This window comes from Rhamphochromis sp. 'chilingali', assembly GCF_963969265.1.
Source record: "Rhamphochromis sp. 'chilingali' genome assembly, chromosome: 5".
NCBI classification, from domain to species: Eukaryota; Metazoa; Chordata; class Actinopteri; order Cichliformes; family Cichlidae; genus Rhamphochromis; species Rhamphochromis sp. 'chilingali'.
Genome location: NC_137932.1, coordinates 40234346 through 40255862, shown reverse-complemented (window position 1 = coordinate 40255862; position 21517 = coordinate 40234346). Strand labels below are relative to the sequence as shown.

General features: G+C 40.8%; 1 protein-coding gene across 2 annotated transcripts in view; it reads left to right on the top strand.

Annotated features, from left to right (window-relative positions):
- hykk.2 (hydroxylysine kinase, tandem duplicate 2) overlaps positions 1 to 18178 on the top strand; it is a 35056-nt gene extending 16878 nt beyond the window's left edge. The window contains exons 2-5 of one of the 2 annotated variants that reach the window (XM_080882949.1): positions 12484 to 12792; positions 13652 to 13794; positions 13957 to 14137; positions 14376 to 18178. In XM_080882949.1, the coding sequence (XP_080739075.1) occupies positions 12489 to 12792; positions 13652 to 13794; positions 13957 to 14137; positions 14376 to 14851 (1104 nt within the window). In that variant the 5' untranslated portion in view covers positions 12484 to 12488 and the 3' untranslated portion in view covers positions 14852 to 18178. The remainder of the gene's footprint in view (positions 1 to 12483; positions 12793 to 13651; positions 13795 to 13956; positions 14138 to 14375) is intronic. The other variant, XM_080882948.1, reaches the window with a different exon arrangement.
- Positions 18179 to 21517: the final 3339 nt, after the last annotated feature.

Here is a 21517-nt window from a genome sequence, read left to right as displayed (position 1 = left end):
TATGGACAGCTTGCTGTATTTCTTAGGCACCTTATTTGTCGCACCTTTCTGCAACTCTGTTAGTTGGCTAACCTCCCTCCGTGCTACTTTGATCTTGCCCTCTAGCCTCCTTCTCCATGGAGGGTACTGCCCCTTGTGGCTGTTCAACTTGTAGCCAAGCATCTCACTGATCACTGCTGCCGTATTGTAGATCAGCTTGTTAGTGTCGGTAATCGTGGTTGTAGGTATTGCCCGTAGTGCTGCATTAACATCATCTAGCAGACCTTCTGAGGGTACTTCACGTAATCTTGGTAACCGGCTACGGGGGATCCAGGTTTCAAGCTTGGCCATGATCCTATTTTTCAGGTCAGTTCCTCTCGCACTCAACGATCCTTCTCCTATCGCACTTGGGGCTATGTACCCAATCTCGGGTGGGGGTGATGATATCTCCCCCCTGACCTGGCGTCCTGACTCCTCCTTGCCGTAGCATTTGTGTTGTACCTCGTCAATCTCTAGCTGTGAGAGCAGTCCCTTCTTTCGAATGTTGGAACACTGAGCTACTAGTTGTTTCGCTGTCATTGTGGATGTTGGGTATCGAAGAGTCCATAGGTCCCTCATCCTATTCATGTAGCCCCTTCCGCCGGGGTTACTTGCGTAGTAGCATTCCAACAACGCCCTGTTTTCGTCCCTTGCCCACCGATGCCTTCTTGTTCCAGTAGCCCACTTTTCGTCAGGGTGCCCTGGTTCCTCAACACCTGACGCGGACCTTGTTGATCCGGGCGACGTCCGAGCCGGCATGCCTTCATATTTATCTGTCTCGCTCATGTCTGCGGTAGGCTTGCTTAGCATAGGGGGTCTAGCCTTAGGACCCTTACTGGATACAGACGCCCCAGGCAGGAATCGAACTTGCGATCCTCTGTTCCAAAGGCGTGTAGTCTAACCACTACGCTATCCAGCTGCTATATATATATGTATATATATATATGTATATGTATATATATATGTATATATATATATATATATATATATATATATATATATATATATATATATATATATATATATATATATATACGTGTATATGTGTGTATGTGTATATGTGTGTATGTGTATATATATATATATATATATACACACACACACACACACACACACACACACACACACACACACACACACACACACACACACACATATATATATATATATATATATATATATATATATATATATATATATATATATATATATATATATATATATATATATATATATATATATATATAATGTATGTGTGTATATACATACATACATATATATATGCTTAATCTGACTTTATAATTAACTTACCTATTGCAAAAAAAAAAAAAACGTACCTATTGCAATGTGCAGGCGATGTCCAAAGCATGAAAGTCTGGTCCAGTTGTTGAGTGCGACGGCTTTCACAATGTTGGCCCCGTTGCCTGTCGTCACACACACTTGTTTTTCCTCCTAAAGATTCCACGAGCTGAGGAACTCTTTTAACCCTTTAAGATCTACCATAGAACCAAGTCCGCCAGAGCTTATATTATATTTTTACATGCTGTGGAGCCATTTTTGGGAGCATTTCAAGTTGCTATACATCAATACAACCATTATAGCCCAGATTTTAATAATATGTATTCATTAAGTGCATAGTAATTACATAAATTGCAAAAAAGTGCAATAAACTACAAAAAAATTGAAAATCGTTTTTGCTTTTTTAACATATATTTCTAGTTAGAGAAATTTAAGAGGCTTATCCCTCAAAACTGTAAATACAAAAAAGTTGCACAAAATAGTTTCCCACCACAGGAAATTTATTTTGAGTGTCTTCATAGTTTTATTTTTGAAATACACCAATTTTTATACACTGCAGGAAAAACGAAAATAAATATTATACTGCAAATTTGCAAAAAAGCAGCATATGCATCAAAATAAACTATTTCCAGCAGTGCAATATGAGTCCTAAGCATCCCAGAAACGACACAGAAAGTCATAAAGTCAAAGATAACTTTTAAAAAGACCAGTATAGGCCCTGAGGCCCTGATGGTAAAAAAGACTACATTTCCGCGAAAATGACGTCACTTCCGGTTTCGGGCAGGTAATGGCGGAAATGCAAAAGTTCGCGCTGACATCTATTCCAACGTAGGAAGTGTTATGAACAGCTGATCGGATCGGAAAAGCGTGTTTCTGGAATATTATGTTTTTGTTCCTGCAAGCGCTTTTTATGCAGTTTTTGCAAAGCTTTATGTGGAAGGAAACCGTGACCTAGGACAAGCTGATGGCATAAGATGTAAGTACAACTCCTCCGGTTTCATATACAAAAAAATTTTTTGCGCTAGCTTACGTGGTTGCAGTGCTACCGGGATTTAAAAATAGTTACGCAAAATGGAGCGTGTCCGCTCCGATCGGCTCTAAAGGGTTAAGACTCTGGCTATATTTTCCCCAGTATGGTCCTCGGGGAAAAAACTTGTTTCGAGGCACGTGTTTTGTAGCTTCCAGTCTTTGTCCACGTAATGTATTGTGAGGCTCATGTAGGGGTCTGATGTTCGGCTTGACCACATGTCCGTGGTGGACGCAAAAAACTCCACCGAAGATAATGCATTTGACACCTCAGTATGGATCTCTTCATATTAGGGCTGCCACGATTAGTCGACTAATCATGATTACGTCGACTATCAAAATCGTCGACGACTGATTTAATAGTTGACACGTCGTTTGAAGCTTTGTAAGATCTCAAAAGACGCAGGAATAAGTAGTAGGATTTAAGAGTGTAATAATGGACTGAAACAGAAGATGGCATGTACAAGGATGCCAGCTGCCGTTAAACCCCGAAGAAGAAGAAGATGTGTCCCAGAATTCATAGCGCAGCCCAGCTCAGTTTCCAACAATGGCGGCAGCTAGTTAGTTTTAATATTACTCTTATTATTCTTTCTGGGTCACAAAATAAACGTTTAGCATATTTTCAGGCGAGAATGTAACTGCGTAAACCTCAAATATCTGCTCAGTTTATCAAGACACCACATATTTTCAAAAGCTCTCCAACGTTTTCGGAGGCGTCTGTTACCCACTAGCTCGATAGCGAGCCGGGGCAAGGCTCACTAGAGCTGCTGAGAACACCGGACTCCCGGCAAATCGTTTTCAAACCCACCACCATCTTTCACTACTCAGGTTAAACATATATAAGTCACTTAGATAACTTAAAAATGTTATCGTTTGGCTTTTTTTTAGTATTTTATTTGTGCCTGAGTAAATCGGTTTGGCTGAGATTAAAGTTATAGTTTTTACACAGCTGAATAAACGTCAAGCAGACAACTGATTATCAGAAGTGTGAGATGCTCGAGAATATACTCCGGTGTCCTGTTATATTTTAGATAGCAAGGAGTTTATTAAACTTCACCGAAACGATCTGCAAATTTCATTAAAATGTAATAAACTATCATCTTGTCTTTATTTTTAGTTAGCACATACCTTAAACATTTAAAGCTGTAAGCTAATGATAGTTATATAAGAGCAGATGCATGCTGGTGCAATAAGCTATACGCTGTACGTCGAATGGATGCATGATCTGATTAGTCGACTAATCGCAAAAATAATTGGTGACTAGTCGACTATCAAAATAGTCGTTTGTGGCAGCCCTACTTCATATAAAGCAGGCAAGGCGACTTTAGAGAAGTATTTCTTTGTGGGTAGCTTGTAGTGTGGATGGAACGTTTTAAGCATCTTTTAGAAGCCTTCTCTTTCCACACTCTGAATAGGCATCATATCCCTGGCTAAACAATGTGTCACTGCATTAGTTAGTTCCCCCCAGCATTTGTTACTTTTGTCATAAGGCGTGCAGCTATTTAAAGCTACGTCGATTGTTTGTTGAGTCATCTTCTTTGGTCTCACCACCTAGTTGAAGCGGACAACTCTTCACGTGCTTTAACGGCTTTTTTGTACTCCAAGAAGTGCTTCTGCTTCAAATGATAAAATAGGTTTGTAGTGTTTCCTCCTTTTGCCACGGCCCGCTTGCACGTTCTACAAAAAATTGTGCTTTGATGGGTATCCAATGGACGAAAACCAAATCACTTCCACACCACCGAAGTTGCACTGTTTTTACTGACCAATTCTGGTTCACCCGCTTCATTCAAAGATGCGCTTTCGTCCGTGTCATCCTCCATTGCCGCCATACTTTTTCTGCCATGTGCGTATGAGCGTATGAAAACAAAGGCACTGCGCATGCGCATTTTGCCCACATTCTATCGCAATATTTCATTTTCCTATCGTTGCCGACCGTTATACTGGTATTACCGTGAACGGTATAATATGGCCCAGCCCTAGTTCTCAAGATGATTTTGACCCCATCAGGTGACATCTTGCATGGAGCCCCAGGTCGACTGAGATTCTCAGTGGTCTTGTTTTTATTCCATTTTCTAGTAAGGAAACTCTGGGTCGGGGATGAGTTCCTGCCCCAAGTGGAGGAGTTCAAGTATCTCGGGGTCTTGTTCGCGAGTGATGGGAGAAGGGAGCCAGAGATCGACAGACGGATTGGGGCTGCAGCTGCAGTAATGCGGACGCTGCACCGGTCCGTCGTGGTGAAGAGGGAGCTGAGTGTAAAAGCGAAGCTCTCAATTTACCAGTCGATCTACGTCCCTACCCTCACCTATGGCCACGAGCTGTGGGTAGCGACCGAAAGAACGAGATCGCGGATACAAGCGGCAGAAATGAGCTTCCTCCGAAGGGTGGCTGGCCTCTCCCTTAGAGATAGGGTGAGAAGTTCGGCCATCCGGGAGGGGCTCAGAGTAGAGCAGCTGCTGCTCCACATCGAAAGGAGCCAGCTGAGGTGGTTCGGGCATCTGACAAGGATGCCCCCTGGGTGCCTCCTGGGTGAGGTGTTCCAGGCATGTCCCACCGGGAGGAGGCCCCGGGGCAGACCCAGGACACGCTGGAGAGATTATATCTCTCGGCTGGCCTGCGAACGCCTTGGCGTTCCCCCGGATAAGCTGGAGGAGGTGGCTGGGGGGGAGAGGGAGGTCTGGGCCTTTTTGCTTAGGCTGCTGCCACCGTGACCCGGCCTCGGATAAAGCGGATGAAGATGGATGGATGGATGGATGCTTTTTTACATTCTGTCTCTCACAGTTGAAGTGAACCTATCCTGAAAATTACAGACCTGTCTCATCTTTTTAAGTGGGGCAACTTGCACAATTGGTGGCTGCTAAATACTTTTTTGCCCCACTGTAACTATAATTGGAACATGTTTCAGTAAACAGGTAAATAAATAAAACTTGTGTCAGTGTGAAATATACATGGACCTAACTGTATATGGTGTGTGTTCATGCATGTGTGTATTTTGTGTGTGCTGTGTGTCTACGTGTAAGTGTGCTAGTAAGTGTGTGTCTGTAAGTCGTAAAAGGAGCATGTGATGTCTGCTATGAAGAAAAGCGAGCAGATCAGCATTCTCAGAACTGAGGTTTGCCCTGTGATTTAATGCGACGTTTACTGTTGCAGAGAGCAGACTTTTGGATGGTGTAGGTGTTATTAATTAATAATTAATAATTAATTTGAACCATTCAGTATCTAACCTACCAGCCCCAGGCCAGTGCCTCAGAGTTTTACTGTGCCATGTACATTTTTATAGGTCAGCTTTGCTTGTTGCAGGTGACTCTGTCTAGTTGAAACATTGTAACAGACTAAGGTAGCAGTTCATCTGCAAATTTTAATGTAACTTCTGTATCTTTACTGTAGATTTTCACTGTGTAAAACAATCTGCTATAAAGTTAACTTTACATTATAGTAATAGGTGCTAGAAAAAAAAACTCACTTAACCTGAACTTACCAACTGAAGGACTCTGTGTGTGTAGAGGCAGACTCTGGCTACATGTTCAAATAGAACTGCATGATCTTCTCAGCTGCTGTTGTTTTAGCAGTATTTCTGTTAAAAAAACCTGCTGCCTGCATGGGCTTAATGTTGTAATACTTTTTACTCACACACGTGCTCATAGATACTATTTTTAGTTGCAAATGTGAGAGAAACCCTCATGTTTGCATAGTGATATTAGAATTGTGGATTAAACTAAAATGATTTTATTCAATTAACCATTACTGCTGTAGTTATGTTGATTTTTTTCTGTCATTCAGTCTGCGTAGAGATTTGTGTGTGCGTATCAAAATCTGTATGTTTGTGTGTATGTGTTTGCACTTTTATTTTTTTATTATTTTTTTACACATTTACAGATCTGTAAAACTGTGTCAAACTTATACATGTGTACAGGAATCTGTAGATGTTTATTCAGAATGCCTATAATGGCATTTGTAAACATGTAAATACATTTACAATAGCTAAAAGTTCTGCAAGAAGCACTGAATATACAGACAAATCGTCAGTTACAAGTCACCTTTCAGTAGGTTATCATGACAGATTTGGAAATGTGTTTGGAAAGTAGTCTGTTAGACTTGTGTTTGTCCATCTCTGGTATGTCAGTATGTGGTGTACCAGAGATAGACAGACCAGAGTTAATTTACTACTATATCTAACCAGAAGCCAGATTAATGAACCTGATAACCTTAACACAGTATCTTAATTTGCAGTAAAACCCCCCCCACAAAAACAGCCTTACCCAGTAGCAGTAACTTCATAAGCAATTTTGCATTATCATTTCATTCATTGAAATGAAAATAAAAATTTAAATTCCGTTTCAGAGTACAACAATTTACATCTTTTGAAAAAAAAAAAAAAGAAATACACGTACCAGAACTTTAGTCCAGCAGAGTTTGTGCTGACAGCAGCTCTGGGATCTAGATTTGCACGACCTTAAAAGAACAGATTTGCTTAGATGTTTGAAGATTAAAAAAGCAGTACTGTGCAAAGTCAAATCTTGCTCTACAGGTAGTAATAGCACTGATTAAACTGGGCTAACTTAAGTTGTGTAATGGCAAAGCAGCTTGATAATTTCAAGAGTACGTATCTCTGGCAGGAAGAAATTGGAACAAATGATGTGTTTTGTAATAGGCTGCCAGCAGTAAAGTATCTAAAGATAGAAAAGAACCAATCTTAAATTGTGAGTTTGCTAAATTCTGAAAACAAGTGAAAAGCAGCCATTTTCCCAAATTGCAAGAGAGTGTGGCTACCTGGAAGTAAAATATTATGATATGAGGTGTAGCTAAAAAAATCAAACACAGCTGGATTCATCACAGCTGTGTTTGTCCTTCAGGGATCAAGCAAAACTGTCACATTATGTTTGCATTATGAAGTCTCCCTTCAGCTTAGCTTTACTTTGCAGTTCTTTTCATTTATGGTGTGAATACAATATTTCTTGATTTAACAAGTTTTTACAATAAAATATTTGTAGGGCTTGAGCAGGACCATTGACTCACACCCAGGTTCTGCAACACTGTTGGGTAATATAGATGGTCTCATGGATGCATTTAGGTCTCCTCCTCTTCACACTGAAAGTTTGACATGGTGCAGGTAGAAAATAACCCATCTCAAATTGTATCTTTAGATACTTTACTGCTAGCAGCTTATTACAAAACACACCATTTGTTTCAATGTTTTGTGCCAGAGATACACACTCTTGAAATACTTTTAAATTATCAAGCTGCTTTGCCATTACACTCAAATCACAATCAAATGCCATTCCCACTAGATACTGCTGTGAATGCAGCTTCACAGTAATTAATTTGGGACAGATATTTATGACAGATGTGATTTTGCTAGCACTGAGAGTTTTTAACAAGGATTACATAGACTTCTAAGAATTTGTTCCAAGTATTTATTTGCATTTGCACTTTGCTGCATTAATATGTCCTGAGAAAAAAGAAGCATTTGGGTCCATTCCATGGAAACTGACTAAATTTAAGACCATTACTGAGTTCCCAGTGATGATGAGCCAGCAATTCCAGTAATAACACATTTATTAATAAGAAATCTACATAGTAATTGAAAATGTTTTAGCTTTCTACTGTTATTAGTTTGCTCATACAAGTCAGGGGCATGATCAAGCATTTTCTGAACTGTTTTCTGTGGAGCCATTTTCAAAGAGGCATCTTCAGAGAAGAACTTAAGCTGTCTTTCAGTTTTTTAGGCCAAATATCTGCTACAGCACTGCTGCAATAAAATGTCTTACTCTTCTCATTTTATTTGCATATTTGCTAGATTTACATGTTTTACATCTTTATATCAATTTCACGTTAGCTAAAGAGTAAATACAAAATGCAGTTCTTAAATGATGATTTTATTTATTAATGAAAAGGCATTGCTGTATTTAGTTTTCTTGTTTCTTTGCGAGGTTCAGGTCTGTTAATCAGAATCAGAATGGGTTTTATTGCCAAATGTTGAGCGGGTTTACAACATTAGGAAATTGCTGCGGTGCTTCAGTGCAAACATACTGTTATAAATACTGTTATAAATTAAGCTTAAATAGACATGAAAATAAAAATAAGAATAAGAATTAAAAGTGCTAAGTAGATAGATAGATATATACATGATATATACATGAGTGCAGGTGGTGATCAGTGCCAAACATGGAATGATGCAGTGACCACAGCGTAGGGTCATGTGTTAGTGGTGGGAACAGTCATACGGTTATTGTTCATGTGTTCAACAGCAGAGGGGAAGAAACTGTTCTTATGGCGAGAGGTTCTGGTGCGAATGGACCGGAGCCTCCTGCCTGAGGGGAGCAGGTCAAACAGACTGTGTCCAGGGTGAGAAGGGTCAGCTGAGATCCGAGCTGCACGCCCCAGTGTCCTGGAGGTGTACAGGTCCTGCAGAGATGGGAGTCTGCAGCCAATCACCTTCTCAGCAGAGCGCACAACACGCTGCAGTCTCTGTTTGTCCCTGATATTGGCTCCAGCGTACCACACGGTGATGGAGGAGGTGAGGATGGACTCGATGATTGCAGTGTAGAATTGCATCATCGTCCGTGTTGGCAGGTTGAATTTCTTCAGCTGCCTCAGGAAGTACATCCTCTGCTGGGCTTTCTTAATGACGGAGGTGATGGTGGGCTCCCACTTCAGGTCCTGGGTGATGGTGGTACCCAGGAAGCGGAATGAGTCCACAGAGGTGATGGGGGTGTCAGTCAGGATGATGGGGGGGAGTGGAGCTGTGTGCTTCCTGAAGTCCACAATAATCTCCACTGTCTTCTGGGCATTCAGCACCAGGTTGTTGTGGCTGCACCAGGACACCAGACGTTCAACCTCCCTCCTATAGGCAGACTCATCCCCGTCCGAGATGAGTCCAATAACGGTGGTGTCATCTGCAAACTTGATTAGCTTGACAGACTGGTGGGTGGAGGTGCAGCAGTTGGTGTACAGGGAGAAGAGCAGAGGAGAAAGAACACAGCCCTGAGGGGAGCCGGTGCTGATGGTCCGGGAGTCCGAGACATTCTTTCCCAGCCTCACATGCTGCTTCCTGTCCGTCAGGAAGTCTGTCTCTTAAAGCCAGTACTGTGTTGGTGTATGTGTCTAAAAAAGATGTAAAGGGTTTTGTGCTTTTTCCTCATGTTGTGTGGACTGATCTCTGTGTTGTGTATTGCAATTTTCTGCTCTTTTTTTTAACGCTCAAATAGAGCTGGGCGATAGAACGATAACGATATGTATCGCGATATAACTTTTACTCGATAGAGAAATTAAACTATCGCGATAGACTTCGCCGCTCTTGTCCTCTTAAAAAAAAAAAAAAAAAAAAAAAAAGGTCAGCCAATCCAAATTAAGTAGCGCAGAGCCGAACCAATCACAGCCGCAGCGTCACGTCCCGTGACTTGTTACGTACAGCACAAGTGCCAAGCCGCACGTGTGTTTGTTTGGGAAGCAGCCAGCGGGTAATGGAGCCAGCGCGTAATGGAGGAAATGAGTGTGCCGACTAGAAAAATCAACCGAGCGTGACCGAAGAGAAAACAGATGATGGTTCCAACGCCGGAGATATTGTCGAACGGAAGAGCCATAGAAGTTCCGTAGTGTGAAGGTATTTCGGCTATTTCAAGTCTGACAAAAAACAGAGTAGCGTGCACTGTAAATTGTGCCGAAAGCAAGTCTGGAAATACAATAAACTGGTGCATGCGTCACACTGTGCGCCACGTTATTGTTTCGGTGAAATGAATTTCTACAAGACTGTTACTGTTAATTGTACTCTCTGCAGTGTTTAAATGCTTACATATACACACAGTTACTGTCCCTCCACACATACGACTCGGTTCTGCTTCTATGCCCCAGCTTTGTTTACTTTTTCCCACCGAGGCTTCTAGACTTCTGATTGGCCAACATGTTGGCCACCTGCTGCTTTGGCATGTTCATAGCAGCGTTTTCCTTCATTTCTGCCTTTATGTGTGGACGGGATTATTTTTTAAAACGAAAACGGAAAATCTCAGTTTTCAAAAATACCCGTGTACGTGTGGACGTAGCCTCAGTCTCTGACTGGAAGCGCTAATTCGTCATTCGGCTTTTGTCAGACTAAAGTAACTGTTAAAACTGTTTGAAAAGCTCAGCTATACAACAAGGAGAGATTGAGAATTTCCTTTTAGTTCTCAGTTTATTTGATATTGACAAAAGTTAGTCAATTTTGTCTGTTCTTCTGTAAAACAAACTAAGATTTATTTTTAGAATTAATATTTTGTTTCTAAGTGGAATTGACAATTTAGTCCAGGGGTGGCCAACCAGTCAGAGACCAAGAGCCACTTTTTTTTTTTACTGTGTTACCGCAAAGAGCCACATCATACGCATGGGCACACATGAACATCACCCATCCTTTCCTCCCTCTCTCTCTCTCTCTCTCTCTCTCTCTCTCACACTCACACACACACACACACACACACACACACACACACACACACACACACACACACACACACACACCTCTGCTCAGCCAGATTTATTGTAAATGTCACACACCAACATGATAATGACAGAAATGGACTCCTACAGTACTAAAACCACAGGCCAGTCATTTTCAACAATGAACATTGTGTGCACTGTCTCACACACACACACGTTTGAAACAGACCGTGCAAATATTGCCAACTGAGGCTTGTCTTGTATATCACAACTCTCATCCAATGCGACACTAAAATACTCACATGCTTGAAGGTCAGAGTGCAACTGTGATTCAATAGCCGTGTTAATGTCCGATATTCTGTGTTCAACAGTGTGGCGGGACAGTTGGACGTCTGATACCATGCGTTTTAATTTGTCGTTTTCAGGAGACAAGATTCCAACAACATCACTGAGGCATTTTTTAACGAACTCCCCTTCATTGTATGGCTTTTTAGCCCGTGCAATGTTCCAAGCCAGCTGATAGGATGCGAGCGTTATGGTCTCTGACCGCTTCGTAAATTTTTGGAAAAACTGTATCTGCTTTTCTGCCTGACTTTTCAAAGTGGCCAACTCGTGCTTGCGAAGTTCAGTCCCTTTTGGAAATTCCTGGTCGATGTTAGCATGGAGTGAGCTGAAGTGGCGCTGAAGATTTGAAGCTTTGAAATGCGCTAATGACGTCTGACATATAAGGCAGAATGGCTTACCATTGCGTTCAACAAAAAAATATAAACTCTCCCACTCTGTTAAAAACGTCCTGTGTTCATCTTCATATTTTCTTTTTGCTGTGCATTTTTTTCCTGCCATTTTAAGGGCGAACTTGCTCCTACTGGGAAACTTTGCGGTATTTTCATCTCACACACATGCGCATTTGATGAAAAATACCGTATTGAACTCAAGCGAAGCGAACGCGCACATTTTAAAACAACAACATAAAAAAAATCAAAACACAAACATAAACTTTGATATGAACGTAAGAGCCGCATGAAACCAGGCAAAGAGCCGCATGCGGCTCGAGAGCCGCGGGTTGGCCACCCCTGATTTAGTCTGTTTCGTTTGTTCTATTTTGAAACTTAAACGCTTTAGCGGCTGCCTTTTGTGTAGTTTGTAATATTTGCCTTTATTTATCTGAAAAAGTCTCATGTTCCTTAAGTACATCTACCCTGTTGAACTTATTATGGGAAATAAATATTTAAATAAAAACAAGCTGCTGATTATTTCACATTTTACTTGTGAGCAACGGCACATTTAAATCTTACAAATATAGTTATTTGGCTTATATCGTGATATATATCGTTATCGCCTGAAATGAAAAAAACATATCGTGATATGAAAAAATCTCATATCGCCCAGCTCTACGCTCAAACAAGTTTCACTTCTGCTGTTAACACCTTTATTATTATTGAGGACTAGAAATGTGTAAACATTAATAATGAAGACTGAAGTTCACATCATTGTTACAAAACACATAAAAGATCTGATTCACCAGTTCTAGCATGGCAATGATTGAATTGTGCCTGATTAATACTGTAACACTGTAAAAGGCAGATGAAAACAGGTAGTCAGGTAGAGGAAATGTTTCTCCCACTCTAACTTATTTTGCAGTTGCATTTGTTGTAATTTGTGAAGATGTTATAATATTTGTTGATTTTATAAATTAGTGCAACTCTTCTCTAATGGCTTGTTGTTTTCCTTCAGCAATAATGCCACCAAAAAATGCCAAGCCCAACTTAAGCCATTCCCAGGTAGCTGAGATTGTGAAGAGGCTCTACCGGCTGACTGCATCAGTGATTCAGTCTCTGCCCAGTTATGATGACCAGAACTTCTATGTGGCGCCCAGTGAGGGTGGCGAGTATATCCTAAAGATAATGAACTCAGAGGACAGCAAGAATACCTTGCTGATTGAGGTGCAGACATACACCATGTCCTTCCTACAACAGAATGGAATTCCTGCTCAAACCGCGCTGCCCAACACCTCAGGAGAGCGAATGAGTCTGGAGGAAATTGGTATGTGACCAGCCACGTTGTTCAGATCTGAAAAAATATCGTTACCTGACATGACATAAAATTTCATCCATGCACGATGAAGCTTGTGTCACTGCAGCCTGGCACTCGGTGTTCAGTCAGTCAGGCTCAAATTGATCCTGACTGATGTCAAAATGCTTTGTAGCAATTTCCCTGTAAACATTCACTGTTGAATCACAAGTGATTATAATTAGAAATTGTTTGTTTTTCAGTAACATCTAAAGATAACATGTCAGAGTGTTATTTAAACCTAGGACTACGAAGCCCCCAAAAGACTTTGTGTGCTTACTGGAGACTTCTTTATGTCACAGTGCTGTGAACATCTTTGTCTCCTTCCAGATTTCTTATCATTTTTTTATATTTAAATGTTCCAGATCACCAAATACATTTTTTATTGGATAAAGATAACCAAAGAAACACAAAATGCAGCCAATAACGGCTGATCAGATATTGTGGGTCCTAGACCCTAAACAAAATCCTGAAATTGACAGAAAATGAGTGAACCAGTGTCCAAAGACTTTCCATCATTACTTAAGTATGTTGGCACACTGCACATGCTTATAAGTACTGTGTTTCTGTGACATAGTATAAATGTGCTGCGTAGTTGAACTCGACCTTTGGACGGTTGCTTTTGCAGATAATCTGTAAAGATAAGGCACAGGCAAACTTGGCATCTGCAGGAGTAGAATAACACATCCTGGCTTAGGGCTAAAGGGCAATCTTACACAAGGAAGTTTGCATAATTAGCAATATTGTTACGCCTGTGCCCTTGAACAGGGCTCTGCCATATATGTTCAAGTTTATTGAAGCCTATAATTATTCATATCCTTACTTTTGGCAGATTGTGGTTTTGGCAGTCAGAAGTACCTGGTGAGACTGTTGACCTATTTGCCTGGGACAACCATCTCCAAGGTTCCTTTAACTCCACAGCTGCTGTATGAAATGGGGAAAACTGCAGCTAAAATGGACACAGTCATTAAAAAGGTATCATAGTAACAGTCCTGTGAAATCTCTTCTAAAGGCGTCCACTCTGTGTTAGAATTTCAGTGAATCTTCGGGAGAGAATTTCGTGAAACTGCCCAGAATACATGTGTCTATCAGCTATTTTTCATTTACACATGTCTTGCATTTTTGGTGTAATTTAAGATGAAACACCCTCATCTTCACGTGCTGGAGAGAGAGGGGTTCAAATGGAGTCTGTCAAATGTTGCTCTCCTGGAAGATTACCTCTACGTGTTAGACGGAGAGCCTCTGCTGGAGGTTGTGAAGTCTGTAATCCAAGGGTACAAGAGCTCTGTGGATCCCAAACGCTCTAGTTTTCGCAAATGTGAGTATACAATATTATCTTGTTACATGTATCAGTTACATGCTTATGACTTAACATAAAATATATTTATTGTCATAAAAGCATAGCTGTGAAGGTTAAAGACCAGTAACTGTTTATCAGAGAGCTGCTCATACAGTTTGCACTGTACTTCTTGATTACCTTGTCTTGGCTTCTCATTGGCTGATTGTATGTAGTAGTTTGATTTTACAAATACACTTTTCAAATGTCTTTTTTAAAGGCGTTAACCATGGCGACTTCAATGACCTCAATGTCCTGGTACAGCCTAATGATAAAGAAGGCTATAGGATCACCGGTATTCTGGACTTTGGCGACATGAATAGTGGCTACTACATCCATGAGCTTGCAATCACCGTCATGTACATGATGATTGAGCACCCTAAACCCATCGAGGTGGGTGGACCCGTCCTTGCTGGCTGGGAAAGCGTCCTTCCTCTCAATGAGGTGGAGAAAGATTGTCTATATTTGCTGGTGCTGTCCCGCTTTTGCCAGTCCTTAGTTTTAGGTCGTTACTCTCTGACCTTGCAGCCAGAAAATGAAGAGTATCTGATGATTTCATCCAGAAAGGGTGTTAACATTCTCCAGCAGCTCTGGGAGTTAGGAAAGGAGCAGGTGGAGAAGCTGTGGTTTGAGACTGCTGCTCAGCTCAGTGACAAAAGTGAAATGGTAAATGGTAAATGGCCTGTATTTATATAGCGCTTTTACTAGTCCCTAAGGACCCCAAAGCGCTTTACATATCCAGTCATCCACCCATTCACACACACATTCACACACTGGTGATGGCAAGCTACATTGTAGCCACAGCCACCCTGGGGAGCACTGACAGAGGCGAGGCTGCCGGACACTGGCGCCACCGGGCCCTCTGACCACCACCAGTAGGCAACGGGTGAAGTGTCTTGCCCAAGGACACAACAACCGAGACTGTCCAAGCCGGGGCTCGAACCGGCAACCTTCCGATTACAAGGTGAACTCCCAACTCTTGAGCCACGATTGTGAAAGACAGGAACAAACTCGTTCATGAAGGCAGTGACTCCACCGAGCGACAATTTGTCCACAAAAACGAAGATTGTGTTTCCACAGTTAAAACAGTTTATATCTTTTAAACTTGTTTTATTTCAGACAGAACAACAAGGAACGTCAAAGTGTTTCAATAAAGCTAGAGGAGTATATAATGTGTCTGAGAAGAAATTTAGATACTGTTGTGGAATAAGGGAAATATTTTACTGCTACTCATACTCATCATTATTACCATTGCATTAATCAAATCAATCATCATTTCAGTAAAACATTTATTGAAGCTGTTGCCATTACATTAACCTTTTTACTACAGGTACAGCTAAGACCATTTTATACACATTGCATCTTGTGCTTATTAAGAAGTGTATTCTGCTCAGTCAATCGAAGGTCTCAAGCTTTGTTTGGTGCAATGTCCAGACAATCTATTGTAAAAGTGACTTGGAGCAACAGAAGGTTAAAACTGCGTACACGCTCACAAAACACATATAATACATATAATCTAGAAACAGGCTTGAGTGAAGGCCTGAATGTATCCGGCTTCTTGTTGCATCTGAGTTTGCTTAGTAACAGGTGACAAAAGATGTGCCAAAAAGGAGGACATCAACATCAGAGCCTGAATCCATCGCCATATTTGGAGAAGATGCTAGAGAGGGGAACTTCAGTGTCTGCATTTATCTCTTAAGATTGCTCATTGTCTATAAAACATGCGAATGATGTTCTTAAAATACAAAGTATGTTCTTGTACAACGCGAGAAGGGGCGTTAACCAACCCTGACGTTATAAAAGCAATCTGAAGTATATTTTTGGGCGGAGATCTACATCTGATGTTTTGCAGTGTTCATCTTCCCACGCGTGTGTTCAATAATCATCTGTTTGATTGCATCCTCCTGGGCCTCTATTTTGTTTTGGTTCTCAATTGGGACACTGTATAAAAACTATTAATGAAGTACTGTAAAAGAAGAGGTAGTTATTAGCAAATTCATGGATGAGAAACTGAAAAAGCGATTACTAACTCCCACAGTTAAGTGCCTCAGATCTACTTAAAAAGGAAAAAGTAATTGAATTGTCATCTTATTTTACAGATTACGGTAAATGACAGAGTGATTTAATCAGATTGTTTAGAGATGCTTAAATACCTCTGAATTAAACACATCCACGTTCCTCTACACTTTTAAGAAATCGATGTTAACAGATTTGTTAACACATTTCCAAATCTCATCACAGACACACAGATCCAAGTGCAGACACATGGATGTGAAGACATGGATTTGAAATCACGCAGATTACACAGTTCATTTAAAAGACAAAACATGTCAATTTAAAAATAAATTAAAGAATTTCATGTTGTGTTTTTATTTCTGTTATTGAAGGGGCTTTGGAGCCAAAATGGTTTTTGGCACAGACTTTCTACCACATTCAAATTGCAAAAGTGAAAGGATGATATTTGCTGTACATCACACAAGTTTAATTCAGATAGATCAGCAGCAGAAACATCACGTATTAGGAACATAATTTAAAAAAAAAAAAGACTCGATGACTTTGTGTTCTTTTCAAGTTAGGGCTCTTTACATGAGTTACACTCATTTCTCTTGCAGCAGTTTTAACTCATAGCATCGGATCTAACAGATGCTATCATGCGTCATGTATCATTTTATTATGAAAGTTATACCTTTAGTAGCTTTAAAAATGTCCATCATGTATTTTGGTGTTGTGATTTTCTCCTGACAGTATTTTTGATTAAATCTAGTGTAATACTGCCCCCATGTGGTTGTCATTAGTGAAGCAAGGACTTTATGGTAAATACTAAAACACTGACTGTTAATCACTGACATCACCGACAGTCTGATATGATAATATATCATATCATCAATTTTTTATTTTATTTTATTGTAATTTTTGTTTCAAAAAGTATGTTTTTCCTTTGTAGAGTAATGTTACACTGACATACACATACCGGCCACTTTATTAGGTACACTGTAACAAGTAGGACTTCTTTTGCCTTCAGTGCTGCTGTAATTCATCGCTCCAATCCATCAAAGTGCTTGAAGAGTTGGGTAAATATTGACATGCTAGCTGCAGATTTGATGGCAGCACACCCATGATAAAAGTCTCCTGTTCCACCTGCTTTCAAAGGTACTCTGTTGGACTGAGATCTGGTGACTGTGGAGGCCCTTTGAGTACAATGAACTCATTGTCATGTTGAAGAAATCAGATGTGAAGTGATGCTCAGAGAGTTCTAAGGGGCTCAGAGTGTGGCAAGAAAATACGCCACATAGTTACACCACCACAGCCTGTCTGAACTATTGATACAAGGCAGGATGGATCTGTGCTTTCATGTTGTTTATGCTCAGTTGTGACTCTACGATCTGATTATTGAACCTGAAATTTCTGTTCAGAAATCTTCCTGTCCATTTTTTTCATCTTTTTCAATTTCCGTTCTACAACCATTTGTGAGAGAACGGGTCTCTCTCAGGACCTCTGTGATAGGATGCCACCTGTGCCTAGTTGTGAAATTTCCACAGTCAACTGTTAGTGGCATTATAACAAACTGGAAGCGATTGGGAACAACAGCATTGTAACGACGATGTGGTAGGCCATCTGCTGACCCTCACAGAGCAGGATGATTGCAGAGATTGCCAGGAGAACAGTGCTTGTCTGACTTCATTGTGCCAAGTTGAAGTGTGGTAGAGGGGTGAATTCGTTGTGGAGTTGTTTCTTAGGAGCTGGACTCGGGCATTCATTTCCAGTGGATGAAACTCTTAGTTCTTCAGCATACCAAGACATTTTGAACAATTTCAGCTCCCAACTTTGTGGAGACGGTTTTTGGTATGGCCCTTTCCTGTTCCAACATGACTGCACACCAGTGCACAAAGCAAGGTCCATAGAGAGATGAGGGAGTTTGTGTGGGCCGGTCTTCAACAACAGTGCTGACCTCATCCCGACAGCACACCTTCGGGATAAATTAGAGGGGAGACTGCAAGCCAAGCCTTTTCATCCAACATCAATGTCTGATCTCACAAATGTACTTTTGGAAGAATGGTCAGAAATTCCCATAAACACTCCCAAACCTTGTGGAAAGCCTTCCCAGAAGAGCTGAAGCGGTTATAGCTTCAAAAGGTGGGCTGATGTTTTATTGCACCCCATAGATTACGAATAGGATATCGCTCAAGTTCATAAGTGTAAAGACAGACAAGGGAATACTTTTGGCAACATAGTGAACATTTTTTACTTGGATCCCATTGAGGATGCCCATTTTTGTTGAATTAATTAAAGAAAGAGTAATTCATAACTCTGCACTTTTTAAAGCACAAATGGATTATGCAGTGAGCACAGAGAACATCTTGTGTAGATAAAGATGACTCAAAGACTTTAGATTTAGATATTTTTAACACCACTCCCTCCATAAACAAAGCTGTGTTGATACATTACACGTTTCAAGCAATCTGACCCCTGATCTGAACAGTGATTGCATTTATAGCCACATGTCATCCCTCAACTGCTTAAAACAGTGCAAACTTTATACTTCTCCAGTCTTTCTGGAGATGGTATTCATCCAATTTTAGGTGGTCAAGCAAATCTAATTCAATAGAGAGAAATCGTTAGAAGGAATTGAAAATGATTTATTGAGCTACAGAATTAAATGATGCTATTTGCCGATTAGACTCTGATGGCCCACAGCAGAATGAAATCTCAACGGTGACAAAAATTAGGGCAGGACTCTCCAGAGTCTAGATGCTGGAGGCTTCGATGAAGTGACTTGCGGGCAGGAAGAAGCAATGATGTCACCATTGAGTTTTACAGCATGGGAATGTGTTAGTCGTGTAATGAATAGACTAGCAGCTAAACACCTGGGAAAGCAGACAGATTAGTGAATATAGAATCAGAATCAGAATCGTGTTTATTGGCCAAGTATATGTGCAGACACATACAAGGAATTTGGTTCTGGTAGATGGTGGCTCTCAAGCACAGCAATGTAAAAAACACAAACACACACACACACACACACACACACACACACACACACACACACACACACACACACACACACGTGTCTATATATGCATACACATACATACACAAAGCTGTGTAAACCAACTATAAATAACTAATCTAAACTTATATACATAAAATACAGAAATGAATAAGGTGGCTGCAGGCTTCTGTACTGTCTGCCAGAGGGCAGCAGATCAAAAAGTCTGTGTCCAGTGTGTGAGGGGTCTGTGATGATTTTCCCTCCCCGTTTCCTGGTTCTTGAGAGGTACAGATCGTGGATGGAGGGCAGGGGGGCGCCGATGATCCTTTCTGCTGCCCGTACAGTCCGCTGCAGTCTACCATACCAGACTGTGATGGAGGAGCACAGGACAGACTCAATGACTGCAGTGTAGAACTGGATTAGCAGCTCCTGTGGAAGACTGTACTTCCTCAGTTGTCTCAGGAAGCACGTCCTCTGCTGGGTCTTTTTGAGGATGGAGGAGATGTTGGTCTCCCACTTCAGGTCCTGGGAGATGGTGATACCCAGGAACTTGAAGATCTTCACAGTCGACACAGGGCTGTCTGATATGGTGAGGGGGGGACTTCTCCTGAAGTCCACTGTCATCTCTACAGTTTTAAGAGTGTTCCTTATTGAACTTGTGCCAGTGTTTCATAAATATGGCTTGATTAAACCTCTATAAACATGATTATCTGGCGCTGAGATGCAGTCTTACACGTCTCTCTGCAGTTTTCTCCTCTTCTTGTCACACCAAAACCTTTACCCCATAAAACCTGTGTCTGCTTCCAGGCCACCTTACATAAAGATCTAAACAAAAGGAGTAAACCATAAAAAATTCACGAAGAAAAGCTGTAACACCTTTTCAGAACAATTAACTTACTAAACTACATGACAAAACTTTAGTTAATGAGTGATTAAATAGCTGATCAACATGTTGGTTTATTTTGTCTTACAGAAACTTAGTTGCAGATGGAAGAATATATTCATGTAAATAAATCAGCACCCATGTGCTGTACTGACTGCCAGAACCCTCAAAGCACAGACTGAGGCATGATTTCATCTGTGAAATACTGCTAAAAGTAAAAACATCCTGTATCAGAGTGATGCTGGAAAACAGTGTCAGGCTGTTCTCAAAGCTCCCCAGAAGGGCTTCAGTTGATCCAAAATGCTGCAGTGAAAATACTGACAGGGACTAGAAAGCAACACCATATTTCGCAGATATTACCTTCTCTTTACTTTTTCCCTGTTAAATCCAGATCTGATTTGAAAATCTTACCCCTCACAAAGTTTTGAATGATCAAGGGCTGTGTTAAAACGTGTATTACACTACCCTAAGAGGCTTATTCGCAGTTCTTAGAATCCAAAAGAAGAATGGGAGGCAGAGCCTTCACCTCTCAGAGCCCTTTTTCTGTGGACCCAGATCCCAGTTTGATTGCTAGAGACACGCATTTCTATTTTCAAAGATTAGACTTAAAACTTTCCTTTTTGATAAAACTGGATTCGATGACTCTGACTCATTCTTCAGATTTGCCGCTATAGACTCACACTGTAGGGGGCTTTCACAGTTAGAATCATAATTAATGGACAAAGACACAACAGTGGACTTTAACTCTATGAATACGCGATTGAAGTGCAGACTTTCTGTTTTAATTGAAATGATTTTTGTTTTTGTTTTTGTTTTGTTTTTGTTTTTTTGGGGTGGGGGGGGGGGGGTTGCCAAAGCGCAGACTGACTTTCATAGACTGAATAAGGGGCCACAAAGGATAGTTGGAGCCTATGCCAGATGCCATAGCTTAAGAGGTGGGGTTCCCTGGACAGGTTGCCAGACAGGCAACTATTCATACACCTAATTTAGAATCACCAGTTAACCTAAGTGCGTGACTTTTGGACTGTAAGACGAAGGTGGAGCGCACGTAGAGAATGTGCAAACTCCATGCAGAAAGGCCCTGGCCAGAGGGTGAATTCAAACACAGGACCTTTTTGCTGTAAGGAAACCACTCAACCACCCCACTGACAACCTTATATTTAAAATTACACAGAAAAGCGATAAAAGACAAATTCAATACTTTGCCCAACTTCAGATATTTTACCTGTTTTGCTTGTCATGATATCCCGAGGAGACAGACCTCATCTGGTTATGAAACTGGTGATCAGTCAATGTATTAATTTTGAGCCTCTGAAAGTTGGTAACTATGTATAAAACGCTGTAACTCCTAAATGGTTCATGCAGGTTTTTTTGTACATCTTCAATTAAAGCTGAAAGTCGGCACTTTGATCGTACCATTTAAAATACACTGCTAACGCATCATGTCATGAACTTTCTCCCACAGTTTTTCGCTTCACGTTTTCTCTCC